Consider the following 16237-nt stretch of genomic DNA (forward strand, 5'->3'; position numbering starts at 1 on the left):
TTTCCTTTTGTTTTGGTGATACTCCATTTCTTGAAGTCAGGAGATAAGGAACATTTCCCTTTTCAGTGACCTGTTTGTGTTTATATGAAAAAGCTTTGGATGTTACAACATCTGAAGTATTATGTCAGTTGGTTATTTATTTCAATTTATGCTAACTGCTAAGATGAGCTCCCACCCTAAACCCTAGATGAGGTAAACGGTTAATATATACAGTTATACAGAGGAGACAGACTTCCCCAGTTTCTCCATGTGCATAGCACTACAAGTAGCACAAATGTAAACAAAATTTAAGCTCCTCCATATAGTCATCCCTCACTACCCAGACTCTCATAAATGTCCTGTCGCTCAAGGCAAAGGAGAAGATGCATTTATGTTTTGTTTCCTCTTTGTCAGTATGTCTTTCACAGCTGCAGTGCAAGCATATCCTACAGTTTAAGAATTTAATTCTGTTACTTTGGAAAGGAGCTGAAGAATTGGCTGAAAATCTTTTTTTTATTATTTAGATCAGACGTGTTCAAATCTTATTATGCTGAGAATGGCATTTTCAGGTTTCCAGCAAACAGATGGTTATCCCAATTTTGATGTACATTTACATACTTTTTAATAACACAATAAATGACCAGAGCAGTATTTTTGTTCATATTTCCCTTCAAAGAGGAATAGAAATTGTATGAATTCACTTGAAGTTAGAAGCTGCAGTTGATCACCTGAAGTGAAAGGGCAATGGGAAGCCGTGTCTTGTGACTCTGGTCCACGCCTCATACACTTCTGATTTATTGTCCCAAGCAATATTTGTTGTTGTTATTCATGCAACACGAACTTTGTGTAGCGCTTGTTTGTTATTAGTCTATAGTCACTGATTAGGGTCCTGTTCCTGCTGCCATTAAAATAAATGGCAAAACTCCTGTTTGTTTCAACGTGAGCAGGACCAGAGCCTAGGTTATTCATTTCCGTATGTTTGCCATTATGGTGATGATGAGGTGTAATTATTTTCATTCCAAACTGAAGAAGAATTCCCGTATTTTTGTTTCAAAACTGTCACTTTCTCCATTTGAGACGTGACCTGCAGTCATTGTAGTTGCTTTGCTGTTCGAGGGATATCATCTCACTTTCAATTTAGTTCCCAAAACACTCTGAATATTTATGTTTTATACATCTCTATTTCCAGTCTCCACATTTGGTCCCAGAGAGAACAGCTTCTTTTTCTCACATACAGTGTTGTTGTGGATAATTTTATTTTTAATGAGTAATTTTGGGGAACTTTTAAATGACATCTGTATTCTACCCTCTCTACATAAGTTCTCAGCTGCTCAGGGTACACTCTTGCTGACTTCTCTGAGCAACTAACATACATTGAGTAGACTGAACAGTCCTTGGATACGCTGAAGATTGATCTATCCCTTGTCTTGACAGCTGTAGAGAGAACTTTTCGTGCCAACTTCAGGCTGGCTATGCAGCCCTTTTCAGAAGAAAATTTTTGGCTCCCAAAACCATTCAGAGCGCAGTCTTACCAAGTCCATTAATTGTGCCAAGAGTTTAAAAAAGCAGTTTGAACTTCTTTCTTAACACTGTAATAATTGTCAGCTAATATTATTACTTCTATTAGACCAAACCTGTAATTATTAATAGATTTAAATCAAAACATTTTAATAACTAAATTATTTCTCTAGTTTGAGAGAAGTAAGGCTAAATATTTAATGGTAACTTTCTGCACTCAGTGACTGACATTTTACAATTGTTACAATTAGAAATTCTGTACATGTACATGTCTTGACGTTAATTTTCTTTGCAGGTGTTAAAGTTCACAAAGACTTTAACCAAAGGAAATGTAAATCATAGATTATTACAAATAGCATGTGGCTGAAAACATTAATTCTTATGTTGAATTATTTTAACATGACCCTTTTGGTCTCCATAATTGACAAAAAGTTGCACCATCCTGCATTTTCATAATAAGTATAAGGCATGCATTGATTTGGATCACAGTATCTTACCACTAATACACTGAAGCTTAGACCATGTCTGGCACCTTCGCCTCATAATTCTCTGTTTGCCCGTTCATAGTTTGAAGGGAATAACTGATCCTTAAATGTTGAGTCCTACCATCCAAAACAAATAGTATAGGTAGAACAGTTACTGCTTTTTGGGGTACTGTAATTTAATGCAGTTTAATTGATTAATAGGTGGTTTAATATTCTTTTAAAAAAGAAAATGTACATTTTCCTTGTGTATTGTTTCAGCACCCATGGTTACAAACTTTTTTCAAATTTCAGTTATAGTTTGAAGATGTGGGTAAAAAATTCATTTGTTTTTTACTTCATGTAAATGAGATCAATCAGCCCTACCTCTGATATACTACCACAGGCTGATAGCATTTCTTATTGGAGCAATGCATGCTCCTGGGGGAATTTTGTGCTATTGTGCAATGCAGAGTTTGCACAGAATTCCAGGTTTCCCCTGCAGAATTGTGGCTGCAGAGCTGCTGGCCACCACTAGGGGCACTGGACTCTGCAGAGCCCAGTTCACAGTGAGCTGAGCACCCAGCCAGGCGGTGATAGAGGCTGCATGCTCTGGCTGCCCAGTTTGATCCTCACTCTCCCAGGGACAGGGAAGTGCCTGGGAGACCCAGCTACGGCAAAGGGTGAAAAAGGGCAGGGCTGTACCACACCACATCCCCCGACAGGACAGTAAAGAAGCTGGGGGGAGTAAAGGCTCTGCCGGTGCAAATGTCTGGACTAGGGGGTGCCCCATGGCTTGGCTCTGGGGGAGAGGGGTGCAGGTGTCTGGGCTCTGGTGGTTCCCGCAGCTCGGCTCTGGACGAAAGGTGTTTGTGCTCTGGGGGACCCACACAGCCCCTTCTAGGACACCCCAACTTGGACCTGGGTTGTCGGATGTGTTTCTTTAACTCTCTGAAGAAAGTGCAAGTCCTGAGTTTTTCTGCATTGTGCCAGGGTAGAAAAATGCTCTGTTCAGAGCTGTGTGTACCTGAAAGTTGCAGGATGCAGTATTTTCTCCTCGTTTCTAGTGAAACCCTCCCTTCTCAATATCTTTTCCGTTAGTAATCTGCCTTTATAGCTAGCAGGCAGGAATTTTCAGTATAAAGTATGGGGCAGTCTCCAGTGTTTAGTCTAAGTCTTATGAGTGTATATGAAGCTCCTGGAGTCATGTGAATACATCAGAATCTTAACTTTCATTTAAAAAATAAAGTTAAGGTTCTAATGTTGTCGGTTGCAGAGAAGCTTGGAAAAAGTGACACACTTGTGGTGGAGGTAAGGAAACTCTGAACCAAGAAGGTAAATAAAGAAACTCCAAAATATATTTTAAAAAATTTAATGATTTTTAAGCCACCCACATGATTTTTGGTAACCTGATGTATGTTTTTAAAAGGATTGAGATTGGCAATATTGGATTACTTCTTCCATTCTTGATGAATTTGTAGGTCTGCAAACTAGGATAGCATTAAGATTTCTGCTCACTTACTGTCTGCCACTATAAGGTAAATTGTGCAATGTAAGTTTAACTTGTATATTTAAGACAGAGCGATTTGTTTGGATGCCTATGCCAACCCGGTATCCATTGGCTACAATGATTGTAATAAATTACCTGAGAGGGAAAAGAATTAACACTGTTTATTTACCAACTGCTTTTTTTAAATTGTTTAGACATACTTGTTTTCCCTCCCCCTTTGCCCCATAGTTCTCTTTTCCATTGTGCTGAAGAGGTTTGTTTTGATTTTAATTAAAGTAGTGCTATTTAGAGTTGAAGGCCCACTGACTTATTGATTTTCTCCCCTAAATAATTTAAAAGAAATCACAACTCTATCATTATTATTTAGTGTATTTTCATTTGACTTGATTTTTCTTTGTCTTTATGTTTGTATGCTGATGCTTTTTTCCTGCTGTGGGTATAAGATGTTTGCTATCTTAAAAAGATTTTGATCTAATTTTAAAAAATACTGTAGTACTTCTGTTTTTCACTGACTTAAACTGTGCTTGTAAGCCTGAAAAGAAATTATTTCTAAATTTGGAAAATATTGGTATCTTATATTCTGTTTCAGCTGGAGAAGGAGCAGCCATGGCATTTAAAATATATGTTCTGAAATATCTTGCTATTTGGGAGTGTAATGGGGTGGTATCCACCGTGAGTGCCCCCTGGCTGATTGCATGTGCCTGCACTTAGTCTGTGGTGACCTCTGTCAGTGGTTTTTCAAGCGCGTTTTCAGTAACTCAGACCTCTGGCTGACTCATGCGCACAGAGTCTGTATGTGAAACAAACCAGACCCCTTCTGGGGTAATCAGTCCACCAGGGGCCTATCCCAGTACCCCTCTGTTGGCATCCCTGTAGCTCTCCATGGGCTCAGTCCTTAAATAGTCCTGGCGTTGGTATGAGGCCGTACCCTGAAGCCCTCCCTGCCTCAGTCCCACAACCTCTTCTTGACTTGTCTTCAAATAGTTCCTCGACTGTGGTATGGGGTTGTGCCCCAGGGCTTCCTCCTTGCATACTCTTCATGCTTTCTGGGCCTTTCTGGCCCCAGTTGTTCTTCTGTCTTCAGTCCCAGCAGCCAGCCAGGAGCTCCCTCTTGCTCCCCTGGTTCCTGGCATCAACTGATCTGTCCATGGTCCTGCTGCTCCTTCAGCCAGCTCGGAACACAGTCCTCACTCCTCCAGCTCCAGGTGGCATCTCGCTGTCTCTAGCACTGCAGTTCCTTGGGCCCTGAGTGGCTACTCCCTGCAGCCTTTCTGATTGGCTGCTTCCCCACAGCCACTCTAGAGCACTTGCAGGAGTTCTCTACTGCACCTTTCTGGGATGGGGTATGGTAGGACCTTGAGGCCTCCACCAGGGGCCTCTTGCCCTAGTCCGGTAGTTCTCAAACTTTTGTATTGGTGACCCCTTTCACACAGCGAGCCTCTGAGTGCAACCCCTGCCTCCTTATAAATTAAAAACACTTTTTTTGTATTTAACATTATTACAAATTCTGGAGGTGAAGTGGGGTTTGGGAGTGGAGGCTGACAGCTCGCAACTGCCCTGTAATAACCTCATGACCCTGTCACAACCCCCAGTTTCAGACCCCTGCCCTAGTCCACCTTGTCACAGGAAATAATGTGTAATACCAGTGAGAGGGTTGCAAGTCGTTAATGGAAACCAGCATGGGGCTGAAATAATTGTTGTGTAATTTACGTTAAACACTTGGATGAGATATTTTTGTAGAGAGCACAACAGTTTAAAATGAAAATTGATCTTGCAACAAGTTGACAGCATGTAAAGTGCATCTATTACATGGTCCTTATTCCATAATTATTCTTTTAAATAAAAATTAAAATGATGAAACAAAATTCTCTCCCCCCCCCACCACTCCCAGTAAATCACATCCTGCTGCCATTGAAATCAATGGAAAGTACCATTGACTTAAATTGTGTAGAACAGAGCCGGGTACAAACTCCACTGAAGTCAGTAGAAAGACTCACATGGACTTCAGTGGGCTTTGGATCAGGCCCTATACACTTATCTTATTGTGAAGCTCTGCTTATGGCTCTGTAGTTAAGGTTTCAGATAAATTCAGTTGTGAGCCCTATTTCTAGCCTCCTTATAACTTTGGATATGGACACTGATTTGTCGAAAAAAATATGAGATTTTACTCTGAAGGCTATGGAGAAGTTTTCTGCCAAGTTGGAAGAAAATTCTTCGGTTGATGAGTAATAGAACACTCAAAAGAATACCTTGATTTGAAAACTTGCCTAATGCTTATTTGAGTTCCTCTAGTTAAAAACAAAACAAAACAAAAAAAAAAAAACTTACTACCCTTTCATATTTTCCAGATAGTTAAATCTTGAAAACTAGTACAGAGGTTGCCATTTGAAAGAAATAAGATGTAATTAAGTAAAATCACTAACGATTATTATATATAATGGTAATAGTTATAGCCTTTTGTGTGGGATAGTGTATTAGGCTTTAGGGTCCAATGTGGAGGTATAGATCTGTTTTGCTGACTCACTCTGGAAATCAGACCATCAGGGGTCAAACTGAAAAAGAAAATATAGTGGCACTCTTCCACGCTCTGCCCACAAAATAAATTGCCCACTTGAGATTCCAAAATCAGCTGCTGCTCTCAGAATTATGCAGATGTTCAAAATATGTTCACGTATGCTCTCTGGATTGTGCTCATCTGAGTGGATTTGGCTTTTTGATTGAGGAAAAATGTGATGGTAATCTCCTAAACCCAACCCACTTGTGGTGCCAAAATGAGCTTTCACTCACAATAGATTGTATAGACGTTCATAACATGATAGTTTTTCTTCTTTGTTCTATACTTTGATATGGAGTGAAATAGTTAATGTTGTCATTTTAAATGATCACCATAGGCATTGAGCTAACACCCATTGAAATGAATTGGGCAGTTTATACCTCTCGGAGCTCTTGTTTGAGGCTCTTTGCAAGCTCAGGTGGATATAGATTTATAGATTCCAAGGTCAGAAGGGGATTATTGTAATCATCTAGTCTGACTTCCTATATAACACATGTCATAGAATTTCCCCAAAATAAGTCCTAGAGCATATCTTTTAGATAAACACCCAATCTTCATTTAAAAATGGTTAGTGATGGAAAATCCACCCCAACTCTGGGTAATTTGTACCAGCGGTTGGTTAATCTTGTGGTTAAAAAAATGACACCGTATTTCCAGTCTATTTAGCTTCAACATCCAGCCATTGGATCACATTATACCTTTCTCTGCTAGATTGAAGAGTCCATTATTAAATATTTATTCCTCATGTCGACACTTATAGTATATAATAAAGTCACGCCTTAACCTTCTCTTTTTCAAGCTAAGTAGATAGACTCAAAGAGCACAATCACTATAAGCATGTTTTCTAATCCTCTAATCATTTTCTTGGCTTTTCTGTGAACCCCCTCCAAATAATCAACACCCTTCTTGTATTGTGGGCACCAGAACTGGACACAGTATTCCAGCACTGTTTTACCAGTACCAAATACAGAAGTAAAATAACTTCTCCACTCCTACTTGAGATTTCCTTATATAGTCCAGGATCACATTAGCTCATTTGGCCACAGGTCACATTGGGAGCTCATGTTTAAATGATTACCTACCACAATCCTGAAATCTTTTTTAGAGTCCTTGATAGTCACCCATCCTTTAAGTATGGCCTACATTCTTTGTTCCTAGATGTATACATTTACTTTTTGCCGTGTTAAAATGCATATTGTTTGCTTGCATCCAGTTTACCAAGCAATTCAGATCACTCTGAATCAGTGATCTTTTTTTCCCCCTTATTTACTCACTCAGTGTTTGTGTCATCTGCAAACTGTATCCATGATGATTTTATGTTTTCTTCTAGGTCACTGATAAAAATGTTAAATAGTGTAGGACCAAGAACTGATCGCTGCAGTACTCCACTGGAAATACACCTTCTCAATGACTATTCTCCATTTACAATTACATTTGAGATATATCAGTTAGCCAGGATTTAATCTATTTCATGTATGCCATGTTCATTTTATATCGTTCTAGTTTTTTAAATCAAAATACTGTGCAGTGCCAAGTCAAATGCTTTACAGAAGTCTAAATATGTTATGTTGACATTCTTACCTTTATCAGCCAAACTTGTAATCTCATAAAAAAAAAAAGATATCAAGTTAGTTTGACAGGATCTATTTTCCATACACCCATGTTGATCTGCATTAATTACGTTACCCTCTTTTTATTCTTTATTAATCAAGTCCTGTATCAGCCACTTTATTATCTTCCCCACTCTGAATCATTGTCATGCTGACAGGGTTATAATTACCCAGGTCTTCCTGTTTATCCATTTTAAAAACTGGCACAATATTAGTTTTTTTCCAATCTTCAGGAACTTCCCTGTGCTCCAAGACTTATTTAAAATCAACATTAATGATATAGCAATCTCTCAGCTGGCTCTTTAAAAACTCTGGGTGCAAGTTATCTGCTGATCTGCTGATAACCTGCTGATTTAAAAATGTCAAACTTTCATAGTTTCTGTTTAAATTCTCCAGAGCTACTGGTAAAATGGAAAGAGTGTTATCACCATGCGATGAGACTGTATCTTCTGCTTTTCCCCCAAATACAGAACAGAAATAATTATTAAACTCTTCTGCCTTTTCATTATTATTATTATTATTATTATTATTGATAACTTCAGTGGACAAATACCATTTTCAAGATTTATACTATATTTAAAAAAACCAGTTTCTTATTTTCCTTAACTCTGCTGGTCATGGATGTCTCCTTGTGTCCCTTTGCTTCCCTCATCAATTCTCTACAATTCCTAACTTCTGAAATGTATTCTTCACTATCAACTTCCCCTTTCTTTCATTTGTTATCTGTTATTTTTTCCTCACAACATCTATTATCAAGGTTTTCTTTGTAAGTACAACTTACTTTCTTTTAAAGCTGAGATTCTAGAGAGCAAGAAGGTGTATTTAGAGAGGAGCCAATATACTGTACTGCCATGTACCATCCATATTTGAGCCTTGTTTTCAGACAAATTGGGTCTTATTAGAACCAATTCATGAAGAGAAAAGAATAAATGGCTCACCAAGGTGAAAAAGCTGGAGGGAAAGACAGGAAGCCCTGTAAATAAAAGACTTGCAATAAGATAGTTTTTCTCTTTGGAAAAGTAAAAGGAAATGTTTAATTTTCAAAACATGTTGACCAGCTCTACTTTTGAATATTTTAGAAGAGCAATTCCAACACTGTGTATTGTCACATGCCTCACTAATTTGCCCCTTGTTCAAAACTGGGGTCTGACATGAAGAGGGGAAATAGATTTTCTTCATCAAGCAGCAGTAATGTTGCACTGTAGAGGAGGGTGTTTGATAATTTGTAAAAGTAGCCACTGCTTTCTAGTTCAATTCCCTTATGTGAAAGTGGAGTTCTGAGCCAGCTGGGTAGTTTACTCCCTAGGGCATTCTATGCCAAAAAATTACAAATTCTGCACCAAAAAATAAAAATTCTATGCACAATATTTTAAAATTCTGCAAATTTTATTTGTTAAATAAATGTGGAGGCTCCAGCATGGCACTGGGGAGCACAGGCCACTGGCTGCACAGAGGTAGAAGATCACTGTGCAGCTTTCCCCTCGGGACACAGACTTAACAGTGAGACTGCATCCAGCCCTGACATAGAGCAAGGACCAGGCTTGCCCCAGAAGCACCCTAGGTCCCTGTCCCTCTGTGCCAGGTGCATCAGATGTGGGCTTAGTGTGCGGGGATCCAGGTGTGGGTTGAGAGGGTTCTGTATGGGGCAATCTGGGTGCAGATGGCTCAGTGAGAGATCCGGGTGCGGGAGGATCTGGATGCACAGGGCATTTTTGGGCTGTTCTGAGTGCAACGATAATGGGACTCTGCAGGGAAGGTCCAGGTGAAGGTAGTTGGAGGTCAGCAGGAGGGGTGTCTGGGTGGGGGGGAATAGAGCTCAGCAGGGAGGTCAGATGTGGGGGGCTCACTGGTGGGGTCAAAATGCTGGGGGAGTGGGGCTCAGTAGCGTGGAGATCCAAGTGCAGCTGGTTGGGGCATGATACCATAGGGATGGCTTGTTGGGGTGGTCCAGATGAAGCGAGAATGGGTTATTGGAGGTTTCTGGGTGCAGGGGGGTTGAGGCTTGGTGGGAGGGTCTTGGTATGAGGGAGTATGGATGCACAGGGGTTGGGCAAATAGTGGAGCAGTTCCCTGTACAGGTTGGACACTTCTGGAGTAGACCATTGAGGGGGAATATTGATGCAGTTACCCTGAAACTGTGACAACCATCTGTCTGGTGCACATGAATGAAACCCATAATTCTAAATGTGGAAAACTAATATCAGTATTTGAATAAAATGCATAACAGTGCATTTTCAACTTAATTTTAACCTAAAATCTATTCTCAGCTCTCCTGCTGCAGTTTTAAAATGCGGAGGATAATTACACACCTTTTCTTGTGGGATATGGATTTTATTTTCATTGGAATTACCCTGGATTTAGCCTCTCCTTACCCTAAGGCTTTGATTCTCAGCCTGGGGGTTGCCAAAAGGGGTTAAAGAGTCATGAGCATAGTGTCTTTGGGCTTGTCTACATCAGAAAGTTGCAGCGCTGGTGAGGGAGTTACAGCGCTGCAACTTTGAAGGTGTACACATCTGCAGGGCACCACCAGCGCTGCAACTCCCTGTTTGCAGCGCTGGCCGTACTCCCGTTTTGTCTCGGGTGTAGAGGATCCAGCGCTGGTGATCCAGCGCTGGTAATCCAATGTAAACACTTACCAGCGCTTTTCTTGACCTCCGTGGAAGGAGGAAGCCTCTGGTAATCAAGCTGGTTTCCTTTCCCGGTTTGCTCTCTCGGTCCCGGAGCCACCCAGCAAACCGCAGGGAAGGAGACCTGCTTGCTCGGGGTTCCGGGACCAAGAGAGCAAACCGGGAAAGGAGACCAGCTTCGCCGCGGTTTGCTCTCGCGTTCCCGGAGCCACCCAGCAAACCGCAGGGAAGGAGACCTGCTTGCTCGGGGTTCCGGGACCGAGAGAGCAAACCGGGAACGCCGCGGTTTGCTCTCTCGGTCCCGGAGCCACCCAGCAAACCGCAGGGAAGGAGACCAGCTTGCTCGGGGTTCCGGGACCGAGAGAGCAAACCGGGAAAGGAGACCAGCTTCGCCGCGGTTTGCTCTCTCGGTCCCGGAACCCCGAGCAAGCAGGTCTCCTTCCCTGCGGTTTGCTGGGTGGCTCCGGGACCGAGAGAGCAAACCGCGGCGTTCCCGGTTTGCTCTCTCGGTCCCGGAACCCCGAGCAAGCAGGTCTCCTTCCCTGCGGTTTGCTGGGTGGCTCCGGGACCGAGAGAGCAAACCGCGGCGAAGCTGGTTTCCTTTCCCGGTTTGCTCTCTCGTCCCGGAACCCCCCTTGAAGCCGCCCAACAGCGCTGCAGTGTGGCCACATCTAACACCACTTGCAGCGCTGGTTGCTGTAAGTGTGGCCACTCTGCAGCGCTGGCCCTATACAGCTGTACTAATACAGCTGTAACAACCAGCGCTGCAAAATTTTAGATGTAGACATGGCCTCAGTGTCACGGAGTGTGGGGGAGACCAGGCTCTGCACTCCCAGCTTACTGCGATTCACTGTGACTCTCAGCCAGCCAGTAAAACTTAAGGTTTATTAGATGACAGGAACACAGTCCCAAGCAGGGCTTGAAGGCACAACCAGGACCCCTCTGCCAGGTCCCTCTGGGGGGAAAGGAGCTTAGCCCTCAGACTTGGAGTTCCCTGCATCTTCTCAGCCAGCCCAAACTGAACAGAAAACCCCCTCCAGCCGACTCATTCCCCTCCCCCGGCTCCTCCTCTCCTTTTGTCCAGTTTCCTGGGCAAAGGTGTTACCTGGCCCTACCCTCTTTCTGGCTGAGGTTACAGGCTCAGTATCGTCCCTCACCTGAAGTCATCCCCGGCTATCCCATCCCCAATGCAGACAGTCCCAGTGAAAATAGACATTCCCAGGTCAGTCTGCCCCGCTCCCTACTGCATCACACTTTGCCATATCGCTAGTTTGCTAGAACATCCCAAAATAGGAGTACTAGTATGGAAAAGGTTGAAAACACTGCCTTACTTAAGTGAGCTCTAATACTCTTACTGATACTTATAGATCCTCCATCTTGTTGCTTCTAAAGCATCTATATTAAATAAATTTGTTAGTCTCTAAGGTGCCCCAAGTACTCCTGTTATACTTAAAATCTTTGTTGCATGAAGGAGAAATTTGTACTCTGTGTTGTTTGTTCTCTGTCAAAATGTTCTGCTTCTAGTAAAAGCTGTTTTTTGCTGCAAGATCAGAAAGTTCTCGGTATCATTAGAAGATTCTATCCTCGATATAAGAGACTGAATTCTTCCAGCAGGGGAGATGAATTTGGGAGTTCAGATTTGCTCCTCTGGTGAAGGAGTGAATTGCATTTCTTTTATATCTAGAACTGAAGGAGGAGTGAGAGCTGTCATTGAAGACTTATCAATTGGCATTTTAGAAAGATATTTTACTATTTCTGCACTAATACTTTTAAATTAGTTTCTCTTTGTTGAGTTGGACATCTGTTGAAACAAGCAAGTAAATACATCATCTTGAGCAGTAAAGTCACTGGACTTTTCTCTAAAATATAGTTCTTAATAATTTAACTTCTGAATATTAATACTAATAGTTCATTATTCTGTAAAAGTTGTATGATAAACATACGTATTTTGCATTGTTTATTTCTCTCCGTGTTTTTAAGGCTGATAAAGAATTTGTATGGTCTTTGTGGAAACGCCTCCAGGTGGCAAATCCGGATCTTACACAAGCGATCAGCTTGGTGGTGGAAAGGTGAGCTTGAAGACTTTCCGTATTTTTTTTTTTAAATCAAATATACTAGATATCTCTTCAGTTTGATGCCACATGGTTTCATGTTTAAAAAACATTGTAAAAAGTCTTAAACTTCTGAAATTATCTAGATCCTTTAATTTGTAAGAATGGTATCTTGAAACTTTAAGACTTCCTAAAGTCTGAGATAGTTGGTTTTTTAAAAAAAAAACTAAATAAATTTTAAAACTCTGTGCTTTCATCCAGACTGCTCCTTATGCACTGAACAATGTTCCTAATCTTATGTATAAGGAGTCTATCCTCACATCCCTCAGATTCATTAGGTGTTATTCCTCTTTTTTTTAAAAAGAGCTGCTAATGGTGGCTAGATTGAATGGTAGTCAGTGACAGTTTTTATATACTGTGTACATACATGACTTACAGAATTTTAGGTTGCAAAATCAAGCACTCAGTAATTAGGTAATTCTAGAATTAAGGTTACCTGTGCAACTGTAATTCTGTTCCCTGATACATAAGCATTTTGGTGAGGTCTTTAATTAAATGATCACATACTGTTTTTTCCCACAGGTTCCCTGCATTATTCAGTGGACAGGATGGACAGTGCTAAGTGAAAGAGGCAGCTGTTCAACACTTCTTTCTATCTCCAAGCCCTGCACTGAATAAATAATATCTTATTTACTGATGGCATTCATCACCATAGTATCTGGTTCTTAGAAATATTAATGAATTTAGCGCCATAATATATGATTGCCTTACAGATATTAATAAATTTATCTGAACATTAGTTCTGTGACCTAGGGAAGTATGGTATCCGTATTTTGCAGATGGGGAATTGAGCCACACAGATACATATTGAGGTCAAAATTAGAAGAAGTGATCATTAAATGTTGGTGCTCAACTTAAGATAGCTGTGGCCTGACTTTCATAGAGGTTCTAATCACCTGAAGCTTCCATTGATTCCAGGTAGAGTTGTGAGTGTTCAGCACTTAAATGAAAATTTTGCCTCAGGTGTCACCCAGAAAGTAAGGAAAACAGTTATTGGCCACCTCTGAAAATTTTAAATTAAGTGAATTGCCCAACATCACGTAGAATGTCTGTGGTACAGCAAGATACAACCCAGTTCTTGTGCGTCCCAGTCTGGCACCTTAACCACAAAACCCCTTTTTGATTGTTGCAGTTTCCTCCCTTAATCACCAATCATCAGCATCTGCTGTGAATATGGCCTGGGTTCTACAGTCAACAGCTCACTCACTCTACAACCCTGTCTCATTTGCCATCCATCCTCTGCACTGAAAGAAGAAACGGTTGTGTAGTAAAAATAGTATGTGATCATATAGTTAAAGTTGACAGCATAATGCATACACACAAGGTGACATAAATTGATATTGCATGAGTAATGTGGCTGCATTAGAACATTCAGAAAATTTAGGAGTAATTCTAGAACAAGTTCTGCTATGTGTGTTCAGTTGATGACTCTTTATGATTAATAACATGTCCAAATCCAGACATCTTTTGATAGGGACAGAAGATATTACTCTGATCCCTGGACAATTCCCCTATCAAAGGTAAAGTTTTATTCCAAATCCCAGGCGTGCTAGAGCTGTAAAAAAAAAACAGTGGCAAAACTGTTTCTTGATAACTTCATTCTGGGAAATGGCGGAACCACTTTTGCTAAAAATTATTTATGTAAAAATATCAACCTGAGGCAGAGAGCAAACACAGAAAACTGAAAGATGATTGCATGAAAATCTTGGTAAAGTTCTAAGAAAGTGAAAACACGGAACTATAATGAGAAGTGTTATATAGGCTTATCAATAGGTGTTTGGTATGAGCCTCTCCCTATAATTATAAAAGGAGTGTGTGTGTATTACATACAAAAAACGCATTAAAAGGAAGTTACTTAGGGCAAAGACAAGCTCACAAAAGTTAGGAATTGCCATTAAGTTGTATAGACTGTAGTCAGATACTGAAATATAGTTCAGACACTTTTATAGTCTCTTGTCCTCCCTTCCTCCAACTCTTCTTCCTAGGATTTTTTTCACACTTAATTGTTGCCTCATATTTTAAATTCGTTAGTATGCGATTCAGGACAAGGACTGTCATTATATATTTGTCATCATGGCTAGCATGATGACATCCCAGTCCTAAATGGGGCATTTGGGTGTTACGCTAATATAAATTAAATATTTTATTACTATTTATTATTTCAGTTTTCTTATTACTATCATGAAAAACCTATGTGTTATCCTTTTATATATTCTATAAAAGAGCGTGGTAGGTAAGAAAACATTCCATAATATTATTTTATGGTGCATCTATTGATTTTACTGAAGTTGAAAATTGAAATCTGTTTTGGATTACTCTTTTTTTTTTTTTTTTTTTTTTTTTTTTTGGTCTCTGCAATGTTTGTTGTCCATTTTTGACTGTTGAGTCTCATATTCTGATTTTGTTTTGTGTGCAAAAGCGTGGTGACAGTACTGTTCATGCACTTCTCTAATCCTAAGTGCACTCTGTTGCTTCTATTTCTTAAAAGAATATTGTTTGATGCAGTAGAACTGCTGTTGTGAATTCAAAGGTATGAATGTCGAAGATGTATGTGTAATGTCTTTATGATATGTCTCCCTCATTTTCTTGGCCAGAGTTATGGAATTTCCAGTTGCCTCTGGAGCATTTTTTCCATATCTTAGCATAACTGCAGAGGATCCTGGAGCAGTATTTGGGTTTAGTTATTGCTAGGGATACCCATTCAGTGCAGATATGATTAATAAAACTCATAGCTTTGCACCTGATTATGGAGGTTTTGGTCTTTGATTTATAGAGTGCCTAGACTTTTCACTTTTTAAAACATTTGATCTTTTTTTTTTTTTTTGCTTGAAGGGCCGGTCCCCTCTCCAGCAATCGCTTATAGCACTGACTTTATATCTATACCTCTACATCTCTTTTTCTTCTTTTTGCTCCTGTAACTGGTTTGTCTGGGCAGTGCCTCCTTGTGGCCTGTCAGTATGATTCACTCGAATGTAGGTCCCTAATAGTTGGATGTTGACCTCACAGATCTGGTATTGTGGTACTGTAGCACTCTAGCTATGGCACACTTGAGTTCTACCCAGGAGAACAGTGAACATCAAATAAGGATCATCCACGGGTTCACTGGTGGGAGCCTGCTCTGGGCTTATCTCTGTATGGCTAGTCTCTTTTTGATAGTATTCCTGGGCTTAGTTTCCCAACCACCAAATGGCTTGTTTAGGTAGCAGGCTTCCACAGGGTCTTGCCTGGAAGCAGGTTTCCCTTACTGAGCAAGTAGAGAGCTCTGTCTTCTTTCCTGGTTGTGAAACTCTCAAAGGGGTACCCAGAACTGAGTTATCTTACCCCCCTGCCAGAGTGACAGAAAGACTTGCTTGTGCTTAATGTGATACCAGTTTCCTGATGCCACCTGTCAGCCACCCAAGTAATCTCCTCAGGGCTCTGCTAGCCCTTACTTTGGCTTGCAGGTTAACAATAGGTGCACCCTGAGTCACACTTGAAGTATCACCACTGTGGTATTCACCCCCTGGTTCTAGACACCCACAGATATTACCAGGTTTGTTATCCCCCTGGGGACAGTGTATACACAAGTTTGTTTGATTCAGCTGAGAATCCGTTCCTATATAATATTGCAGCATTGAGATATAGAGAAAACAATAATAAGTTTATTATCAAAGGTTAAAATTTAAGAAATAGTGAGTCACGATAGCAAGTGGAAATAGAATTGGTTACACGTAAAAGAAAATCATAAAATGCAAATCTGAGTCTGTACTTATCAATGGTTACTTTTCCTGTTTAATAATGTAGATTTTCCCGTAAGGATTCAGTCTTGTGCAGAGCTAGCTGCTTTTCAGTCAAACCAGAGTCCAAGTGTTCAGAAATAACCAGGCT

At 40.6% G+C, this 16237-nt stretch overlaps 1 protein-coding gene across 4 annotated transcripts in view; it reads left to right on the forward strand.

Moving 5' to 3' along the window:
* CNTLN (centlein) overlaps window positions 1-16237 on the forward strand; it is a 263011-nt gene that overhangs the window by 11343 nt on the left and 235431 nt on the right. For all 4 annotated transcript variants that reach the window (XM_030566561.1, XM_030566562.1, XM_030566560.1 and 1 more), the window contains exon 2: window positions 12240-12328. In XM_030566561.1, the coding sequence (XP_030422421.1) occupies window positions 12240-12328 (89 nt within the window). The remainder of the gene's footprint in view (window positions 1-12239; window positions 12329-16237) is intronic.

This window comes from Gopherus evgoodei, chromosome 6 (genome assembly GCF_007399415.2).
Source record: "Gopherus evgoodei ecotype Sinaloan lineage chromosome 6, rGopEvg1_v1.p, whole genome shotgun sequence".
Lineage (NCBI taxonomy): Eukaryota > Metazoa > Chordata > Testudines > Testudinidae > Gopherus > Gopherus evgoodei.